At 49.8% G+C, this 22,027-nt stretch overlaps 1 protein-coding gene across 1 annotated transcript in view; it reads right to left on the bottom strand.

Annotated features, from left to right (window-relative positions):
- MAP2K6 (mitogen-activated protein kinase kinase 6) overlaps window positions 1–21,583 on the bottom strand; it is a 42,422-nt gene extending 20,839 nt beyond the window's left edge. Inside the window, exon 1 of the mRNA XM_064728731.1 lies at window positions 21,372–21,583. Coding sequence (XP_064584801.1) covers window positions 21,372–21,387 — 16 coding nt within the window. The 5' untranslated portion in view covers window positions 21,388–21,583. The remainder of the gene's footprint in view (window positions 1–21,371) is intronic.
- Between the last annotated feature and the right edge of the window lie 444 nt (window positions 21,584–22,027).

Raw genomic sequence — 22,027 nt, 5'->3', positions numbered from 1 at the left:
GTGGTTTTTTAGTATTTTTTTCTTTCATCTGCTCCAAAAGATGGACAAAATTTGACAAAGTCACTCGAGGATGGGGCAGGCTGCAAGAACCCAGCTGACACCTTGTGGAAACAGCATTTATTGGAAACCCCTGTGCACACACACTGATTAGAAATAACAGAGCTGTGAATGCACACAGGGAAAAAAAATGGGGAAAAAAACCCCAAATTCTCTGCTCCCAGCAGCTCCCAAGCTCACACAGGAAAAGCAAAATAAAAGCGGCAAGGTCATGGAGAGCACAAAGAACAGCTCTGAGCTTTCCCAAAGAGCAAAAGCTGGTGTGCAAGGAAGCAAAAACGATTCTAAAAACCAGCAAATTTTTATCCTGTTGAGTTTTCCATTCAGGATGAGTGGGACTCTTTGAAATGGGACTCTTTGGGTGGAAAATTTGGGATTTTTTGCCCTTCCTGGCTTCTGGTGGAGTTTTGGGTTCTGCTCATCCTTGGCTTCACCACCTACCCCTACCCAGTCAAGGACATGCTGAGGAGTGAAATCCTGCAAAGACCAAATTTTAGTGGGGTTTTGGGGTGATTTGGGCTCTTTGGGGGAGAATTTTAGGATCTGGCCCTTCCTGGGTCATGATGGGGCTCAAGGAACCATTTTGGTTGGCAGAGTTCTCCTCCATTTGTGGTCTGAACATTGAAGATCTTCAGCAAATTTATATTCTGCTGAGTTTTCAATTCAGGATGATTGGGGCTCTTTGGGTGGAAAATTTGGGATTTTTTGCCCTTCTTGGGTTGTGCTGGAATTTTGGGGAGCCACGTTGATTTCTAGAGTTCTCTGGTGCTGGCGGCTCCAGATCCCCTCTCCTGCCCAAGCTGTGCCAGGGGCACCTCAGATCTGTGGGATGTTCAATGGGAGAGCTGTTCTGGATGCTGGCACCTCATCCTAAGAAAGGAATCTCAAAAATACAGGTCTGGCAGTGCAGGGAAACAAAATCCCTCCCTGCTCCCAAGCTGCCATCCCAGCCACTCTCTGCATCCTCAAGGAAACGAGACAGGCACAGGAAAAGCAACTTCAAACTGATTTTGCACGTGGAAAAGAGACACAAAATCCACCAAATTGCCTGTGGAGGAGCTAACAGCTCCTTTTAGGGCTGAACTGTCCCTGTGAACACTCAGCAGCTCCTCCTGGCAAACCCCAAGGATTCGCTCTGGCATGACCAAAATCAAACAAAAACCAGGCACAAATTTGCTCTGTTATTCCCTTTTTTTCCATTTTATCCCTCAAGGCTTTGCTTGCACCACCCCATGTGCTGTCCCCAGGCTGCTGTGGGAGGGAGAAAATGAACCCACTGGAAATTTTGATTTGAGCTGGACCCAGAACAGGTTGTGCAGTGTTGAATCTTATCTTGGTTCACGAGTGGTGCCAGCAGAACCAGGGAGCAAAAAGCCAAACCCAAATAAACACTAAAAGCCTTTCCTCCTAGGGAAATAAAATCTGCATTTTGGGCAGTTTATTTTCCTTGTCTCTTCTTCACAGAACACAATATTTTGAAACTTTGCCATTTTTTTGAAGCACAATCTGTCCGTGCCTCGCAGCTGCCAAGGCAGGATTGAACATTCTTTGGGGTTTTCTTTTCAAGAAAAAGGAAAAAGCAACAACAGTAGCTTGAACAAGACATGGATTTCATGATGGCACCAGGAGGAGGGATGGGAAATGGGAATTGCCATGGCCTGGATTTGCACCTGCAGCAGCCAGAGGTGTAAAGATGGTGAGGCTGTGCTGACTTTATGGTTCTTTAATGAATCCTGGGCTGAAATCTGGCGATTTCACGGCTTTTAACTGCATCAGGCCAAATTTCTGAGCTCCTTTCGTTCCAACATGCAAAGCACTCGTCTCTCCAAGCCTCTGGGGCCGAGGTGTGTGCGTGGTTTGCAGGAAGCCCCAGCAATCCTGAGCGTGGCTCTGCTTTAACCCAAAACAAGCAGCAGAACCACCCCAGCAGGAGCCAGGATCCCCCTTCATTCAGAATTCAACACCCAGCTCACACCACTGACCTTCTCCCCCAACACAAACACACTTAAAAGGCTTTTTGTTAAAAGGAAAAGAATATTTGGAAGTCCGAAGATCTGAAGTCTAAATGTGGCTCCTTCTGCACAAGGTTCTGCTGGTGGCTCAGCAGATGGGATGGTGCATCTGCTCCTCAGCACCCAAAAAACATGAATTTTCTATGTAAACAACCCCTGGAGCTTTGCTGGTCCCTGATCTTCAGACTTTAAACCCAAAATAAGCAGCAGAACCACCCCAGCAGGAACCAGGATCCCCCTTCACTCCAGAACTCAGCATCCAGCTCACACCACTGACTTTCTCCCCCCGAAAAAACACACTTAAAAGGCTTTTTATTAAAAGGAAAAGAATATTTGGAAGTCTCAAGATCAGTTCTGTTCAACAGGAACTGCCAAGCAAGTGTCTCTCTGTCAAAATAAAATCCCCCAGTTTGCCAGAGCAGACTCAGCTTGGGGAGCACTAAAATCATCTGCACAGGAGCTCCAAATGTGGGGGCAGCTTAACAACACACAAAATGGGATGGTACCTGTTCCATGCAGCAGCAAACCAGTATTTTCCACTCTGTTTTTGTGAATCATGACTATTTTTAGCTTTGTTTCCTGGACAAAACCACCGTGTGTGTTTATCTGTGCTGCCTGTGGCCCCTCTCAGCCCCATCTGACACACAAACTGAGCTTTTGGACATTGCAAATCTGGGAAAAGCAGATTCAATAACAGAGTCAGGGACTGGAAGACAAAAGCCACACATGGAAGGCACCAGGAATCCACACAGGTGCTTCAAACACTGAAATAACAGCACAGGGCTCCAGCCTGGGGCACATCCCACCAGTGCAGAGGGATTTTGCTGCAGTTCTTGGGGATTTGCAATAAGGAAAGCCCCAGTGATCCACCACACACAGCTCCAGGTCCAAATGTGGCTCCTTCTGCAGAAGGTTCTGCTGGTGGCTCAGCAGATGGGATCAAAAAATGTGAATTTTCTGTATAAACAACCCCTGGAGCTTTTCTGGTCCCGGAGCCTTTGAGTAAAGCTCATTTGAGAGCTCTCCCTGCAATTTGGCACATGGAGAACATCCACAAGCACTTGACTCAAAAGCCAAGTTTGAAGAATAATTGAGGGGGAAAAAAACCAAGCCTGGTTTGGAGTGATGCTGAGAGACACCTCCAGAATCCAGTTTTGATAAACAAAACTTCCAGGGTATCTGTGACATTAAGCAGAAGCTTAAATCTACTTTCTTTTAGCAAAAAAATAACCCAAAAACTCACAGTAAATAAGAACTGGTGCTGAAGAAGGTGCCACCTTTACAAAGCAAGTTTCCTGAAAATTCTTTCCTGCAAGTTCCACCTCAGGATGAGAGGAAACAGCCTCAAGTTGTGCCTGGAGAGGTTCAGATCAGAAATAAGGAGGAATTTCTTCTCCAAAAGAGTGGCCAGGGCAGTGGTGGCATCACCATCCCTGAGCAGAGGTGGCACCTGGGGACGTGGTTTAGTGGTGGCCTTGGAGGTGCTGGGTTAATGTTGGGATTTAATGAGTTTGGAGAGCTTTTCCACCCTTCTTAATTCCCTGATTTTGGGATTAATGTTTGGATTCAATGACCTTGGAGAGCTTTTCTACCCTTCATAATTCCCTGATTTTGGGGTTCTTGTTTGGATTCTCTTGTTTGGATTCAATGAGCTTGGAGAGCTTTCCCACCCTTGATCATTCAAAGGGAAGACAGAGGAATTTGCTGCCCACATGGGCTGTAACAGAAAATAAACTTTGACTTCTGAAGGAAAATCCCAGTCTCCAGACTTTTCACTGCAGTCAAAAACCTTTTATGATATAATCCAAAGTAAATGGTTCCTTGCCACAAAAAGCTCCTATTTCCTTCAAAGGATATTAACTAGTTCTGTCTTCACCACAATTTATTATTAAAAATGTTTTCAATAGCCATGTAGCAACATTTCCTTTTAAACAACACTCTCAGGCTTATAACATGCTGGTAAAATTTCACAGGCAGGAAATGCCTCTTTCTCCCACTTTTAGGAGATAAAAGTGCCTCATTTACAATTCCTGTCTCTCTTAAGGATTTTTTGTGTGATTTCTTGGAAGGTTTTGAAAGCTCAATGATCTGGTTTTCCCCTATCAGCTGCAGTGTCTGTGTGAGCAAACTCCCATCTCAAAAATGAGGGCAAACTGGGAATGTCTGGTGCATTTCCATGGAAGAAAAGTGAATTTTGGCAGCTCCCAAGTCTGGCCTGACCCTGAAGTGCCACTTTGCACAGGGACCAGAGCCATGGCCATGGCTTGGGTGCAAAACTCCCAACCCAGATGGTTCTGGCAAAACCAAGGAATTAAGAATATTAATTTTGTGTCCCAGCCATCCTGGAGATGCTGAGCAGGAGGAAGTTCCTCACGCAAAGCCTTGGTGTGCAAGTGCAAAGGGTTTATTTTATCACAGCTCTGCTCCAGCCCACATTTCACCAACAATGGTGGGTTTGGTGCTGCCAAAGAGAACTTTAAGCCTTGCAGGACACCTGGAAATACCCAAATCTCTGAGAAATTCCCTCGTGAACCCTCCTGGACACAAACACTGAGATATCCCAAAGCAGCACTCAGGGCAAAGCAGGGTCACATGGAGCAACTGCTGCTGCAGGTGTAGCAACCTTGTATTTAAAAATATTCTGGCAAAATTACCAAAAATGACCAAAAAGTGAAAAAAAATATATTTAACAAGTATTATAAATCATCTCAGGGGTTCATTGTTTATATTTGTGAATTCCTATGGCTGTTACAACAGCTGCTGTAGGTGTAGCAACCTTGTATTTAAAAATATTTTGACAAAATGACCAAAGAAGTGAAGAAGTATTTTTAGCAAGTATTACAAATCATCTCAGGGGTTCATTATTTATATTTGTGAATTCTCATGGCTGTACACAGACCATCCTGGCACGGTCTGAGGGTGGGGACGTCCTGTACCTGCCCCAGCTCATCCCCATTACCCAGTGCTCAAGGTTTGTAGCTTTTATTCCTGCCCAGGTCTGTCCCCCAAGGAATTAAATTGTTCCCCCACACGTGGGGACATCCCAGAGGAGCATTCCTGGTGTCCCCAGGGTTAAACCCTGCCCACTCCAGACTAAACAAGGGCCATGAGCACAGCCCGGGGCTCCCTGTGAGCTGAAAAATGAAAATACACAGAGATAACAAAGTCTCTGCTCAGTGAGTGGGCCTGAGGAGAAGCCCAGCTGAAATGGAAACCCAGCCCTCACAGAGAGCACAAATGGGTACATTCCTCAGGCAGCCACTTCTGTGGGTTTTGTAGCACAAAATGCCACATCCCCACTTGTCCCCCCTATGTGGCACCTCCACAGTGGCTCCTGCACCAACACCTTCCTCCCACAGGCTCCAAAAGGGTGAAACCCTCTGAAATTTGTGGAACCAGGCTCTGGATTTTGGATTTAAATGTGTTTGGGATGGAGCTGCAGGTGACAGGGAGGAAGGTGGTGGTGCAGGAAAATCCACTGCAGCTGAAATGGAAATCCAGGCCTCACAGAGAGCACAAAGGGGGTACATTCCTCAGGCAGCCACTTCTGTGGGTTTGGTAGCACAAAATGCCACATCCACCCGTGTCCCCCTCATGTGTCATCTCCACAGTGGCTCCTTCAGAAAGGTGTAGAGAGCAATAAGGTCACCTCTGAGTCTCCTCCAGGCTAAACAACCCCAGCTCCCTCACACATTCCTCACAGGGTTTGTGTTCCCAGACCCTCACCAGCCTTGCTGCCTCCTCTGGATGTGCTCAAGCATCTCAACATCCTTCCTGAACTGGACACAGCTCTCAAGGTGTGCCCACAGCAGTGCCAAGTACACGGGAAGAATGAGCTCCCTGCTCCTGAATCCAGCCTGTCCCAGCACTCATCCATGTCCCTAACATCCAGATGTGCTCCAGCTCCCATCCCTGTCCCAGCACCCATTCATGTCCCAGCACCCTGATGTTCCCCAGCACCCATCCCTGTCCCCAACACTCACTCATCCCTGTCCCAGCAGCTCCCTGTCCCAGCATCCAGCCATGTCCCCAGCACCCACTTATCCATGTCCCTAACACTCACCCATCCCTGCCCCAGCACCCAGATGTTCCCCAGCACCCAGATGTGCCCCAGCACCCATCCATGTCCCAGCATCCTGATATTCCCCAGCACCCTGATGTTCCCCAGCACCCATCCATGTCCCAGCACCCATCCCTGCCCCAGCACCCAGATGTTCCCCAGCACCCAGATGTGCCCCAGCACCCATCCATGTCCCAGCATCCTGATATTCCCCAGCACCCTGATGTTCCCCAGCACCCATCCATGTCCCCAACACTCACCCATCCCTGTCCCAGCACCCATCCCTGTCCCTAAACCCTCCAGCCCACCCATCCCTGTCCAGCACCATCCCTGTCCCACACCACCGTCCCAGCACCATCCATGTCCCTCCACACCCTCCATTCCCACACCCATCCCTGTCCCAGTACCCATCCCTGCCCCAGCACCCAGATGTTCCCCAGCACCCATCCATGTCCCAGCACCCATCCATGTCCCTAAACACCCACCCCTGTCCCAGCTCCACCCCTTGCCCCGGGCTCTCTCCATCACAGGGCTGCACTCTCTGCTCTGACTCAGCCCCACAAGCTGTAATAAACCCAGGCCAGGAGAGGCTCCAAACCAAAATAGCAGGGCTGTGCAGGGAGAGGTGAGGTGCACCCGCTGAACTGGGGCAGCCCTGAGCAATGCCAGGGTTATTTGTGTCCCTGCTGAGGCACCCACGCCGCCCAGACAAAGCTCTGCAGCTCTGCTGCCAGGTAAAATCACAAGGACAGGGCTTGGTGCCTGCCTCAGCCCGGCCTCCAGCAGGAGAAGCTCTGAACAGCAGCAGAAGAAAACGCTGGAACAGGCAGCTCTGCAATAAGGACTCCAGCAGACTCAATCTGTGGCTCCTGTGGTGCAGACATGGACAGAAATGTCACCAAACTCTGCAAATATCAGGAGCTGTTTGCCCGCCTTTCAGCAAGCTCTGTATGTCAGTAATTGAATTTTGGAGGTAATTTCCTGATTGGAGCTAATCTCTTTTACTCTGCCCATTTTCCTCTTAACACACCGTGCAAAAGGGCTGCAGGCTGCTGGGTCACTGGTGACAATACTGAAACCAGAGGATGCCATTTCTTCTTGTTTATCTGCACATTTTGGTTACCAGAGTCTGTCTGTCCCCCTGATAAGAGTGCATTTCCAATGAGTTATTAAATATCAATAATTTTGAGAGCCAAATGGGAATACTCATGGAAACAGAGGAGTGTGCCCCAAGCCATTTATTTATTGAGCATCTTCACCTTCTGCAGAAGGCCCTGGTGAGCAGGAGGGCTGTGTTAATCCATGTGCAGGTCAGAAATGAGGTGCCAGCTCTGCCCAGAGTTTTCCTTCATGAGAGGAACACCACAACAGCTCTGGCATGGCAGGAAAGGATCTGTCCCCTTGCATTCTGTCATTGGGAACTGTGGCAAAGCTTCAGCCAAATATTGTGATTAAATTTCAACATGTGAAGGTCAAAGCTTTGATTATCCTGTCTCTGTGCCACACCATCACACAGCTCTCTTGCTATTCTTTAATGATGCAACAGCTTACTTGCTTATTTTTATTACTCAGTTATTAAAGAACCGTATTTAATAACTGAGATATAAAAATAAGCTAGTAAGCTCTTGCTTACTTTTCAGTAAGCAATTTTAACCTTTTTTTAAGCAAATTTACAGCTCTGACCAGCGCAGAGGGGAGGAACCAACTCCTGCTCCCTCTGCTGGCAATGCCTCCAGAATAAACTTCAAAACACCCAGAAACACCATTGCTGGGGGAAACCAGTGGAACTGCAGAAATCCCAGAAAACCAAAGCTGTGACACCTCTGTGGGGCATTTAAAAAACACCCAGGAACACCACTGCTGGGGGAAGCCATGGGAAATGCAGGAAACCAAAGCTGTGACCCCTCTGTGGGACCTATTTTAAAACCACCCAGGAACACCATTTTTGGGGGAAGCCAGGGGAATTGCAGAAAACTAATGCTGTGACCCCTCTGTGGGGCACCTTAAAAACACCACTGCCAGGGGGAAGCCATGGGAACTGCAGGAAACCCAGAAAACCAAAGCTGTGACCCTTCTATGGGGCACTTTAAAACACCCAGGAGCACCACTGATGGGGAAGCCATGGGAACTGCAGAAAACCCAGAAAACCAAGGCTGAGACCCCCTCTGTGGGAAATATAAAAACATCCAGGAACACCATGGATTAGGGAAGTCTTGGGAAGTGCAGAAAACCCAGAAAACCAAATCTGTGACCCCTCTGTGGGGCATTTTAAAAACACCATTGCTGGGGGAAGCCACAGGAGTTTCAGGAAACCAAAGCTGTGACCACTCTGTGTCCCACCCCAGCTCCTGGCACGCACTGCCCTCCTGTTTATGGCACTGCCCCCATTTGTGGCACTGCCAGCCCTGCCCAGAGCTGCTCAGGAGCCCAGGGGCACACAGAGCCAAGCACTGGGCCTGCTCCACCACCACCAGCTCTGGGTGCTGCTGGCACAGGAGGGAGCTCCAGGAGCTCCAGGCTGAGCAGGGCAAGGTGGATGCAGCTCCCAGGGCAGCTTTTTCAAGTTCAGACCTGTTTAAGGCAGAGGTCAGAGAGCACGACCTGCCAGCCACCTCCTTCACTGCTTTTCCACCCTGCAGCTTGGCTTGGCCCAAGCCTGCCTTCCACTCCTCCCAGCACACCCTCAAATGCCCTCAAATCCTAAAAACAACCTGAGCTGCAAGGGACCCATCAGGATTATCCAGTCCAGCTCCTGGTCCTGCACAGACACCCCAAAATCCACCCTGGGCATCCCTGGGAGTGGTGTCCAAACTCTCCTGGAGCTCTGACAGCCTCAGGCTGTGCCCATTCCCTGGGGGAAGAACCTGCTCCTAAAATCCATCCCAATGCCCTGACACAGCCCCAGCACTGCGTGTCCCTGTCCCTGCCCCTGTCCCTGTCCTTGCTCCTGTCCCTGTCCCTTCCGTGTCCCTGTCCCTGTCCCTGTGTCCCTGTCCCTGTCCCTGTCCCTGTCTGTGTCCCTGTCCCTGTCCTTGCTCCTGTCCCTGTCCCTGTCCCTGTCCCCGTCCCCGTCCCTGTCCCTGTCTGTGTCCCTGTCCCTGTCCCTGCTCCTGTCCCTGTCCCTGTCCCTGTCCCTGTCCCCGTCCCTGTCCCTGTCCCTGTCCCTGTCCTGTCCCTGTCCCTGTCCCTGTGTCCCTGTCCCTGTGTCCCTGTCCCTGTCCCTGTCCCTGTCCCTGTCCCTGTCCCTGTCCCTGTCCCTGTCCCTGTGTCCCTGTCCCTGCTCCTGTCTCTGTGTCCCTGTCCGTGTCCCCATCCCTGTCCCTGTCCCTGTCCCTGTCCCTGTCCCTGTGTCCCTGTCCCTGTCCCCGTCCCTGCCCCTGTCCCTGTCCCTGTCCCTTCCCTGTCCCTGTGTCCCTGTCCCCATCCCCATCCCTGTCACCATCCCTGTCCCTGTCCCTGTCCCTGTCCCTGTCCCTGTCCCTGTGTCCCTGTCCCTGTCCCTGTCCCTGTGTCCCTGTCCCCGTCCCTGTCCCTGTCCCTGTCCCTGTCCCCGTCCCTGTGTCCCTGTCCCTGTCCCTGTCCCTGCCCCTGTCCCAGAGAGCAGGGGCTGGAGCTGCCCCCAGGGCAGAAGCTGGAATTGCTGAGATCTCCCCTCTTCCTCCTCCAGGCTGAGCCACGCACATTTGCTTGTCTGGCATCTAAAGAACACAAGGTATTTATAAAGAACAAAAGCCTCTCCCCAGGTTTTATCATGAAGTTTTATCTCAATTTGGAAAACACACTGAAGAAATCCATGACAGCACAGTGACAGACTTGTGACAGCAGCTCTTGTCCTCCCAATAAAGTGACACAAGTGGGCAGATTTTTTTTTCTCTCTCTTCATATGTCCACATGGATCAAAGCCCATCAGGTCACATCTCTAAAGCAGAAGCTGAAAATGCAAACCTCCCTTTAGGAGCCTTCCTGCCAAAGCCTCCACAGAACTCCCCATGTGAGGTTTGAGGCTGGAGCTTCACTTACACACTCCCAAAAAGGAGATGCTTCCCATGGGCAGGTGAGCAGAATTGGGGAAAAAGGAAAGCAAAAAGAAGGAGGAAAAAGGAACCAAGAGAAGCAGGATAAAATAAATCATAAACACAGATCCATAATGTCCATCCCACTTAGCAGCAGGACAAAATACATCCTAAACTTGTAAATTCTTTTATGGGTGTGCTCAACCCCAACCAAGCACATTCAGTCCCACTGAGTCCTGCAGAAGGACTCAGATGTTCTGAGTTTACCACATGCACTTTCAGGATGAAGTGGAAAAAATCCTATTTAAAAAAAATTAAATAAAAATTTTTAAAAATTAAATTTAAAAAAATTGAAATTAAAAATAAAAGAAAAATTAAATTTAAAATTTTTAAAATCCTATTTTAAAAATCCCACTTTCAAGATTAAAAAAAAAAATCCTATTTAGCCTCTCCATTAAGGGAAAAGAAAAAAATTCTTCAGCCCCTACTGCTCCAACCAAGCACATTCAGTTCCATGCAAAAGGACTCAGATGTTCTCAGTTTACCATGTGCACTTTCAGGATGAAGTGAAAAAATCCTATTAAAAAAAAAATAAATAAAAAAATTTAAAAAATAAATTTAAAAAAATTAAAATTAAATTAAAAATTAAATTAAAATTAAATTTTAAAAAATTTTAATCCTATTTAAAAAATCCCACTTTCAGGATGAAAAAAAAATCCTATTTAGCCTCTTCATTAAGAAAAAAGAAAAAAATTCTTCAGCCCCTACTGCTCCAAACAAGGCCCTGCTCTGCATCAGCCCTGAGTGAACCTCAGGATTCCTCCTGCCTTTCTGCTGTGGCAATGCCTTTGTAAAAAAACCCTTTTAAAAAACCTTTTTAAAGCAAACAGCTGGAAAAGCAGCCCCCGTTGGCAGGAGATGCTCGCACAGGATGGACCCTAAATGAGATTATCCGAGGTACAGAGAGGCTGGAAGTGCTGGCATTGTTCTGCCTCTGTGCAGGAAGAGCCAGAGGAGAAATTCTCTCCTACTGCAGGAAGCTGTTCCAGCCCCTTATCAGACAGAAAGCTCCTGATTTCTTGCGGGGGAAGCACCAAATGTTTTTGAGGGGAAGGAAAAAAAAAAGAAAGGAAAGGAAAGGAAAAAAAAAGGCATGGCTGGCTCTAAAGGAAAAAAGAAAAAAAAAGGAATGGCTGGCTTCTTGTAGGTCTCTTCTGAATTTACTTGATTTTAAATGTCTGTGTAGAAGACATATTTATTTTCTGGAATTTTAGATCCTGCTGAAGAATTAAAACTCCACTTCTAAGATATATTTTTTGTCATAGTGCTCTCCTGCATTTCAAGCTAAACTTGCCTTGGCCAGAGGCTTATTTGTCTCTCCTGACGTGAACCTCACATTGTATCCTGGACAGCATTTTACATCAACCTTTTACACATGCAGACAAAAATAAAAACATGCACTAAGTGACCTCAAAGCTTCCCAAAATCCTTTCACCAACCCATTTGTTCACTGCACAAAGGCACCTTCAGCATTTCCTATTCTTGTCCCAATAAATGGCCTGGTGGCACGAATGGAGCTGAGGGAGCCTGAGGTGCTGCCCAGCTCAGGTGGCTCCGAGCAAGGGGACATTGCCAGGGCACACTGCCCTGCTGTCACCCCACGGGGACATGCAGGGGTGCGAGCCCTGGGCTCCTCCTCTCTGCCAAACAATGGGAATTCAGCCTGCTCTCACTCCACAGAATCACTGGGAAAGACCTTTGAGCTCATCAAGCCCAACCCATGGCCCAACACCTCCTCACCAGCTAAAGCACGGCCCTGAGTGACATGTGACAGGACAGTGACCCCACCGCCTCCTGGCAGGTGATCCCGGTGCCCAATCACCCTTTCAGTGAAGGATTTTCTCATTTGTTGCCTCCAGAAATCAACTTGTTTCTCACCATCTCTGAATGCAGCATCTGTGTCACCCTCCCCAGCTGCCAGGGGCTATTTTGGGCTCTCCCTCCAGTCGGGGGCTGCTTTGGGATGCGGGATGTCCTTCCCTGCAATGCACAATCTGCTCTTTTGCTTCATTTATAAAACTGATTGCTTGGCAGGGATCCAAAGCTTTCTGTAGATATGTTCCAGAGTTTTATTAGCAATGAGAAAATTGCTGGTGTCCTTGGCAAAGGTAAGGAAGTCAGAGTCTGTCTTATTTCACTTTATTTTTTTCTAGAAGGTCTCTCCCAAAGGACAATTCCATGTCACAGAGCAGAGCTCACCTGCTGCACAAGGACCTGTAGATATGATGGTTGTCTTGACATATTCCATAGATATGGAATAAAATCTAAAAAACTTAAATTTTAACTCTGTTCTGTATTTTATGCCTTATTTCAGCCTTGTCTCAGCCTGGTTTCTCCTGGTAGGTTGTTAAGGGATTGTGGTTTCCATCTCTTAGGAGTTAAAAAGCAGAAAAACACTTTGGAACAGGTCAAAACCCAACAGTATTAGAGCACTGCCTTTCTTCTCCTTTAATAGGCTACTCTGACAGCCCTCTGCTTGTTAAATGAGAGAAAAATCTGTGGGCAAGCAGTGAAGGTCAATCTTGTGGTTTTTGAAAGCATTTAATTAACACAGTTAAGTACCAAGGTCTGCCTGGGAGGGAACTTGTGCATTAACCAGCAGCATCTCTCTCTTCAGAGAAGCAAACCTGGGACTGAGTGCAGGATTTATCCTCATCTCCCAATCCCAAACTTCAGAGCCGCTCAGATTCAGCTGCAGCAGCTTCCCTGTCCTGTTGCTGCTACAAAACTGTGAGGAAATGATGGTCAGAGCTGTGTCTGCACCTTCTTCTGCAGGGTTTGGGGTGAGCCCTGCACCCTCAGGGCTGTGACTTCTGCTCCAGGCCTTTTGGTCAAGTGATCGAACAAATCTACTTTGGGGTTTTGGCATTTTAATGACAGCATGTAAAGTCCCTGTCTCTTCCTTGAGCTGCTCTCAGCTCCTACAGGTGCTCTTCTCCTTGGGATAAAACTAAATAAATATCCCATATTTGTGCTTTAACCCTGGGCAGCCACATGCACAAACCCCACAGGCCGACAGCTCCTTTCTAAAAGGTCACAGCATCAGCTGCTTGAGAGGAGAACTCAATCCCAGCCCTCACAAAGCCACACTGGCTTTTATTCCTTCACACTTTTTGCAGCACTGGAGACCCTAATTGCAGACAATTAAAGCAGCCTTAGGAAAAAGGGGCAGTGCTGAAATCCAAGCTGGGAAGTGTGGCCGTGACTCCAGGGCTGGAGAGGTGCCCTGAAAGCAGGAGCTGTGCCCAGGGCTGTGCCTGTGGCTGCACAAACCAACCCTGAGGGCAGAGCTCCTGCCAAAAGGACCTTCTGAGCTCGTGTGTCCTGATTTTGGCAGGGATTGTGGCAGGGACTGTTCCCCTCCTACCTGCAGGGACTGAGGCAGTGACTGCAGCGGGCTCTGCCTGGGGTGCTGCACACCAAAGATGTGAGAGCAGAGCAAATCCTGCTCAAAGATGTGAGAGCAGAGCAAATCCTGCTCAAAGATGTGAGAGCAGAGCAAATCCAGGGAAAAATCACTCAATCGTGGAATGGGAAGAGGCCTTAAAGTTCATCTCATACCTTCCATTGTCCCAGGTTTCTCCAAGCCCCATCCAACCTGGCCTTGGACACTTCCAGAGGTGTCTTGGACACTTCCAGGCAGCCACAGCCTCTCCAGGCTGCCAAAAACACCTTCTGAGCTCGTGTGCCCTGATTTTGGCAGGGATTTTGGCAGGGATTGTGGCAGGGACTGTTCCCCTCCTACCTGCAGGGATTCGAAGCAGTGACTGCAGCAGGCTCTGCCTGGGGTGCTGCACACCAAAGATGTGAGAGCAGATAGAGCAGAGCAAATCCAGGGAAAAATCACCCAGTCATGGAATGGGAAGGGGCCTTAAAGTTCCTCTCACACCTTCCACTGTCCCAAATTGCTCGAAATCCTGTCCAACCTGGCCTTGGACACTTCCAGGGGTATCTCGGACACTTCCAGGCAGCCACAGCCTCTCTGGGCATCCTGTGCTTTCTGCTTTTTAACTCCTGAGAGATGAAAACCACAATGCTTTAACAACCTACCAGGAGAACTAGGCTGAGACAAGGAGTTCTTGGCTGAAATAAGGCATAAAATAGTGAATAGAGTTAAAATCGAAGTTTCTTAGTGTCTCTGGAATATGCCAAGGCAACCATCACACCTATAGGTCCTTGTGCCTCACCACCCTCACAGGAAGTAATTTTCTTTTAATATCTAATCCAAACCTACTTTAAAAAGTCAGGAATCAATGCTGGCTTTGCCTTTATAAAATATTCTTTCTCCCTTCCCTTTTGGCTCTCTGGGAAGGTTTGTGTTTGCTGGATTGGGCCTTCCATCACTTCAGAGCTCTCACAACAACAAAAGACTTTTGAGTCATTTTCTATATCTGACCTTGAACTACTGCAGAAGCAATAAACATTCATGAGAGGAATGATACCACAGAGAGGAGCTGTAATTTTTATAACTTGTTGCTTGAGTGTGGAATAATCCCTGTGAGCAGCCAGGAGTGAGGCAGTGAGGGATCAGCCCCCAGGGCAGGAGCAGCACAGGCACAAAAACCATCACCAGGCCTGGGATGTGCACACAGCAGCCACACACACCATGCTCTGGGGCCATTTGGCACTGATAAGCATTTTTCATTGAGTGCAATTACATATTTTTGTTTAGAAAAAATGATTCTCCTTCAAAAGCAGCTCCCAAGTCCGTGCTGATTCAGCCTTCATTAAAGGCCTCTTCTTGCAGACACACTCAAGTGTTGACTCCTGCACTGATTTTCTATTGCTGCCTTATCTTTGGCATCTCATCTGCAACTTCTGCTGGGTTTTTTCTTTCTTTTTTACTTTTTTTTTTATCTGAATGCAGTAAAAGTGGCTCCAGTTCTCACGATTTTTGATCTGCCTGGGTGCAAGCTAAGAAAACCCAGCCTTGATGATAAAATTGCTAAGTAGGCTAACAAAACAGCACCAGCAAGAAACTGGATCAGCTCAGCTCTGTGCAGTTTTCCTGCTAGAGTAGGGGAAAAAAATGCTTTTTCTCTCACAAATGTGAAACCCTACCCCAGCTGCAGAGGTTGTTTGCATTGGGCTTCAGAGGACTTGGATTTTGCAGGCCAAAAAGCCACAGGCACTGCTCCAACAGCAACTGGGGGATGCAGCCAGAGCAGCTGAGCCTCTCCTGATGCCATCTCTGACCCTGCCCCTCCAAATCCAGGCTCCTGCTGGAGGTTGGGATGCAGATCCAGAGGGATTTTTCACAGCTCCAGAGGATTCCTGCAGCTCCCACAGAGGATGTGCAGCATCTCTGTGCACCATGGCCAAAGGAAAGGTGACTCAGAAATGCTCCAGCACCCCATATCCTGGTGGGATGAACCCTCTGAGTTTGGAATCCCCATTTTAAAAGGATGGGGAGGTTGGAAGGATGAGTTTAATTCTGGCTTTGAGGCTGGAGAAAGCCCTACAAGCACCAGGCTCAGACTTCCCCTCTCCAAACTGCTTTTCACTGAGCCAAGGCCACTGAGCAGCAGTCAGTTCTCCATTCACACCTGTCAAGTGCAGAATATTGTGAATTTGGAAGACAAAAGCAAAGAAAAAAAAAACAAAAAAACTCCCAGTTTTTGTGCAATGAGCAGTTATGGAAATTGCACCCAATGGCCTTCACCACTCGGCCACCACAGACCATAATAATACGTGAGGTGGCACAGCTCCAGCCTCTGGATCTGCTTCCCTGCTCCCACTGATAATGCCAATCCCTGAAACTATTCCCAGCCAGGCCCTAAGGAAGGGAGCTAAGGAACTGCACAGGTAATGAAACAGATTTTTATTATTTTTAATTACAGCTCTGTCCACGTCTCCAACCAAAAGAACACTCCTGGCCACTGGGGGCTGACTCAACATTTCATCCAATGATGCTGCCAGCTTGTAAATGCACCCAAAATGGTCCCCAAAATGAGAGACAGCAGGAAGGGAGCCCTGGTGAGTAATTCCTGCCCAGAATTGCTGTGCCAATGCTGCCATCACAGCTGTGCCCTGCCCTGGCAAGGGCAGAGCTTTGCCTCTGGAGCTGGAATGCGAGTTCATGGGGTGAAGCCCTTGGGGCAGGGCTGGGAACCAGCACAAGCACCAGGCTGAGGAGCTCTGGGCCTCCAAGGGCACTTGCAGAGGGCTGTGAAGCATCCCCACTCCTGTGCTAACACAACTCCCACACTATTCTTCTTTTTCCAGCGTTTTTCAGGTGTGTTGGTTTTCAATCCTTTTTGGAGAGGTGCTGTCACAGTTGTTTTCAGCAAGAGAAAAAAGCCCAAGTGACAACAGACACAGGCACTGTTTGGGGGGAAAAGGCAACTTTTTAATCACTTTGTGTATTTTCAACACAAAATCTCAAACCTGCTGTAACCATGTTCCGTGTGAAGCGTCTCATCTCTCCAACCACTCCTGTGGTTTTCAGGGAGCATCATTTGCTTCACCTCAGCGGCTTGTGGATGTGGCAGGGGAGGGAATGGAGCCCTAAGGAAGCCCCCAGGTTTTGGGGACTTAAACACCACAACAAAAAGGAGCATTGAGGAGCCTGGCAGGAACACTCAGCTCTCCTTCTTCCTGCAGCTTAGCACTTTTATTGCTAGAATTGCTCCTGGTTGGGGCTTTTAAATATTAAATATGTTCTGGGTGGCAGCAGCTGGCCTGAGCAGTGGTGTTGGGACATGTTGGGACATGTGGGACATGGGGACAGGACAAACCCCTCCTGAGGGCAGAGCAGGGGCTCACCCAGGTGTCTCAGCCCTCACCTGGGCACAGCTCTGCTTCATCTCCAGCCCCTTTTCTGCCCCAACCACATTTTCCTCTTCCCAAGCTGGGTAATTCCTCCAGCCTGGCATTGCAGGAGGTTTTTAAACCTCTTTATAAATATTTGTCCCCTCTCTTAACCCAAAGCAGGCACACAGGCACCTCCAGCACTTAAACTAATTCAACAGGGCACCCTTAAAAAAAAAAATAATTAAGAATAAATCATCAACTGCAGCTGAAATCTGCTGCTAGTCCAGGCTTTGCTAGGCTTGCACCTGGCTGACCGTGCCAAGTGCCTGTGTCATGGCAGTGTGTGAGTGGGGAGAAGCTGAGCTGGTGCTGATGAGGCAAAATTCACATTGCACAACCCACAGGAGCTGCTTGCAGGTTAATCCTCCACCAGCAACAACCTGCCACCTACCTAGGGCTGCAAAAAAAACCCAACAACAAGGAATAGTTCAGCTTTACAGCTGCTCCACTGAGACTTCTGGCTGGGGAAAACATGAGTGTTTCACATAAAACTCTGGTATTTGGACTAGGTGCAGGGCCTTTGGTCAAAGTCCATGGGGTGCACGCTCAGCCAGCATCACGTGGGATGTGCTGCTCTCAATCTCAGCTTCCCTCTGCAGCTGGAGCACTGAAAATTGCGTTTGAAACAAGAACCTGAGCTTCAGGTGTGAGATCAACAGGCAGCAACTCTTAGTTCAAACATCATTTCAGTGTGTTTATGAATCAGTGCTCTCCTGGGTGCTGCTCCCCCTTCCCTTTTCTCATTGCAATGCAGAAATTTGCATATTTGCAGGTGTTTGCTCCCATGTGGGCTTTGCCAGGGAATAATTCCCCCTGTTGCAAGGAATTTGGGAGACTCCTGAATATATCTGCTGTCACCAGAGCCCAGATTTACAGCCTCAAACTGTGCTTGGCTTGAAATTAATATGGACTTCCTCTTTTTTTTTTTTTTTTTCCCCCCTCCTCTTCCAAAATAATATCCTATTAGTCATGACAGCCAAATGGGCTGGATTTGGGCAAGGATTCAACTCCTGAGCTCCCATCAACACCAAGGCCCTCCTGGCCAGAGCAGCCCCATCTCTGAAGGTGAGGAACAGGCTGCAGGAACCTGCTGTGCTCAGGAAAAGCTGATTTTTTGCTGTGGGTTGCTACATCCAACAAATAACACCAGTCTGCAGCTTGAAAGAGGGAATGAACAAGCACAGGGTGAAATGCAGGGTGCCTTTGACTCCAGGTGAGTTTTGTATTTGGGTGGACCCTCAGGGGCAGGTAAGGTGGCTCAGAGCCACCAGCACAATGCTGCTCATTCCTGCTGCAGAAAGGGCCAGAAGAAAAGTGGTTTTTTCTGAATTCCAGGGGGAGTTTTACCCTTTAGACTGTGCAGGAAATAGATTCCTCCCCATTTTTTTTTGCACAGCACAGGTAGGGTCTCCCTGAACCAGGTGGGATTCCTTGCAGGGACTCAGAACAACTCTGCTGCTCACATGTTCCCCCTGCCACGCTGCACCAAAAAAAAATTAATCTCTGGCAAATTCTCAGAACAACTCTGGAAAGGATTCAAAGCAGGGAGAGGGCTCAGCAGCTGGCTGAGGCTCTGGGCTGTGCTTTCCACGGAGCTGCTGAGGAACCTCCCGTGCAACACGATGAAAGCTGATCCCAAACACTCAGCTTATCCCAAAGAACGACACCTCTGCTGCAGAGCCCAGAGCTGAAACCCCTTCCTGAGCAAAAGCTGGGCCCGAACAGCTGAGCTTGGAAAAGTCATCTGTGCCAGGAATGCAGGCTCTGGTGCTGCAGGCAGCGAGGAGGGCGGCAAAGGGAGTCAAGAATGATGCCATTCATTGAGATCATGTTTTGTGGGTTGGCTACTTCCATCCTCCCTTTTCCTGGTACAAGGCCCTGCTGGGGGACACTCAGCACTCTGCAGGGCCACCAGCACAGCTCCCTGTGTGTCACCGCTCTGCACGCTCAGCCTTTGTCACCCCCAGGCGTTTTGGGGACCCCCTGTCCCCCCCTGGCAGTGGCAGAGGGCTCTGGGTACCCCCTGGTTCAATCCTGCACTATCAAACTCCCTTGGCTCTTTGCATCGGAAACTTTTACAATTCCCCTGCTCGGCTGGAAAAGATGACTGCAGCAAACCCAAATTAGGAATAAATTATACAACAACTTTACATTTTTTCTTTTTACAAAGGAAAGCTGTGTGGCAAGAGCTGTGCAGGCACCTCATTCCCAATGTCCTCCTTTGCGAGGATTACTGTGGAAGGGTTAGTTTGAATAAATTAATAAATAAATAAACAAACAAACAAACACAAGCTCCAAACCCACTTTGGGACCTGCTCCTGCCAGGCCACACGCTGCCTCTCACCCCCAAAATCCCAAATATGTGCAAGGGCTGCAGGATGCAGTGAGAGCCAAGCTGCAACATCCACCCCAAGCACTTCCAAAAAGCTGCGTCTGTGTCACGGGCAGGGATTTTCACAATGAATGGCCACAGCTACTCCTCCTTAAAGCTCCGTCCCTGTTGCATTCCCGCAGCATTTTTGCAATATTAAATTCTCCACCCCCTCCCAGCCTGCCCCCCCCGCCCTTGCAAGGGCACAAGGCAGAGGCAGGCTGGAATGAGCAGAGAGTTAAAAAGCAAAGAGCAAAGAGCCAGCTCTCTCTTTGCCACCACCACCACCATCCTGGCAGAAATAAATCACTGCTGTCCCCTTCCCAAAGCCCCTCCTGCTGCTCCTCAGGCCTCAACTCCTGCCCTTTTGCAGCTCCTCAATGCTCAGCTTTGCCCTTTTGCAACTCCTAAATGCTCAACTTCTGCAGCTCTAAAATCATCAATTCCTGCAGCTCCAAAATCCATAATTCCTGCCCTTTGGCAACTCCTAAACTCTCAACTTTGCAGCTCCAAAATGCTCAACTTCTGCAGCTCCAAAATGCATAATTCCTGCCCTTTTGCAATGCCTAAAATCTCAACTTCTGCAGCTCCAAAATGCTCAGTTCCTGCAGCTCTCAAATGCCCAATTCCTGCCCTTTTGCAACTCCTAAATTCTCAACTGCAGTTCTAAAATGCTCAGTTCCTGCAGCTGAAAAATGTGTAATTCCGGCAGCTCCAAAATTTGTAATTCCTGTCCTTTTGCAACTCTGAAATTCTCAACTTTTGCAGCTCCAAAATGTCCAATTCCTGCCCTTTTGCAACTCCTAACCTCTCAAATTCTGCAGCTCCAAAATGCTTAATTCCTGCCCTATTGCAACTTCGAAATTCTCAACTTTTGCAGCTCCAAAATGTCCCAATTCCTGCCCTTTTGCAACTCTGAAATTCTCAACTTCTGCAGCTCCAAAACGCACAATTCCTGCCCTTTTGCAACCCGTAAGTGCTCAACTTCTGCAGTTCCAAAATGCTCAATTCCTGCAGCTCCAAAATGTACAATTCCTGCTCTTTTGCAACCCCTAAGTTCTCAACTTCTTCCCTTCTGCAGCTCCTAAACAACTCCTGCAGCTCCAAAATGCTCCCGTTCTTGCAGCCCCGAACTGCTCCATTCCTGCCTTTCTGCAGCTCCCGAACACCCAATTCCTGCACTTCCAAACGCTCCATTCCTGCCTTTTTTGCACGCTCGGGGCGTGCTGGTGTGACCAAAAGTTACCAAATATTAAAAGAGAGAGAAGGGGGGAGAGAAAAGGGTGGAAAATGATCTCAGCGCTGGCACGAGAACAATACTTTCCCATGGAAACATAGGTATATATTTAATTCCCGGTAACTCCACTCCAGTTTCACCTTTCATCTCCCTCGCGGACTTGTTTAAAAGTTTGCTTTAACCCCGCGCCGAGCCCCGGCTGCAGCTGCTGCTGCTGCAACACCCCCGGCTCGTTCCGGGCCGTGCCAAAGGCGGCCGAGGGGCACCGGGGGCTGCACCGGGGGCTGCACCGGGGGTGCAAAGGCGCTGCACGGGGGCTGCAACGGGAGCTGCACCGGGGGTTCAAAGGGGCTGCACTGGGGGTGCAAAGGGAGCTGCACCGGGAGCGGTGACCCCCGGGCAAGGCGGGCGTGCAAACTCGCGGGCACCCGCACCCATGCATGCACATGCACCCGCACCCATGCATGCACATGCACATGTACCCGCACCCGTACATGCACACGCACTTGCACATGCACACGCAGCTGCACGCGCGCTTGCACGCGCGGTTGCGCGCGTGCACCCGCAAGTTGCACAAGCGAACGCGCGCGCGCACAAGCTCACCCCCCCCCCACCCCGCCGCCACCGCAAGTTGCACGAGCGAGTGCACGCGTGCACGAGCGTGCACGTGCATGCATGCATGCACGCGCGGCCGTTGCACGCGCGCGCGCACCCACCCGCGGCTGCACGTGCACGCGCGCTCTCTCACCTCGGGGCTGAGACATTGTCCCCCGGCGGGCTGGGGGCAGGGCGCGCGCACACAAAGAGCCGTCCCCCCGTGCGCGGCCCCGCCGAGGGGCGAGCCGCCCGGCGCGCTCACACACACCACACACACACAAAAGATGCGAGCCGCGCGCTCCCCCCCCGGAACGCCGCGCGCGCTCCCGCCTGGGCGGCGCGGAGCTCGGGCCGCGCCGGGCCGCGCCGTGCCGGGCCGGGCCAGGCCAGGCCGGGCCGGGCGGGGCCGGGGGGAGCGGGGGGGGGGTCCCTGCGCGGCTGGCGCGGGGCCGGCGCGGCTGCACCTACATGATGGGCCGGGGCGGCCGCCCCGGCCTCCGGCGCGCACGGGGGGGGCACCGCACTGCGCGTGCGCGGCGCTTCCGCGGGGCCGCATGGGAGCTGTAGTCCCGCGGCCTCACATCCCGCCTGCTGAGGCGCCGGCAGGGGGCGCGGAGAGCGTGGCGGGTTCGCCCGCTTCAAACCGATTGAAATCGCTTCGAGTCGCTTCAAAACGCTTAAATACTAAATGCTTCAAGTGCTTCACCATTCAAATCCTTAATCACGCTTTCAAAGCCTTCAGAGGGTCAAGGAACGAAGGAAGGAAGTTAAGGAAGTAGGAAGGGCAAGGAAGAAGGAAGGAAGGAA

The sequence above is a fragment of the Zonotrichia leucophrys genome, chromosome 18 (genome assembly GCF_028769735.1).
Source record: "Zonotrichia leucophrys gambelii isolate GWCS_2022_RI chromosome 18, RI_Zleu_2.0, whole genome shotgun sequence".
Classification (NCBI taxonomy): domain Eukaryota; kingdom Metazoa; phylum Chordata; class Aves; order Passeriformes; family Passerellidae; genus Zonotrichia; species Zonotrichia leucophrys.
Note: the sequence above shows the minus strand (reverse complement) of the source record. Positions and strands in the feature narration are given on the sequence as shown.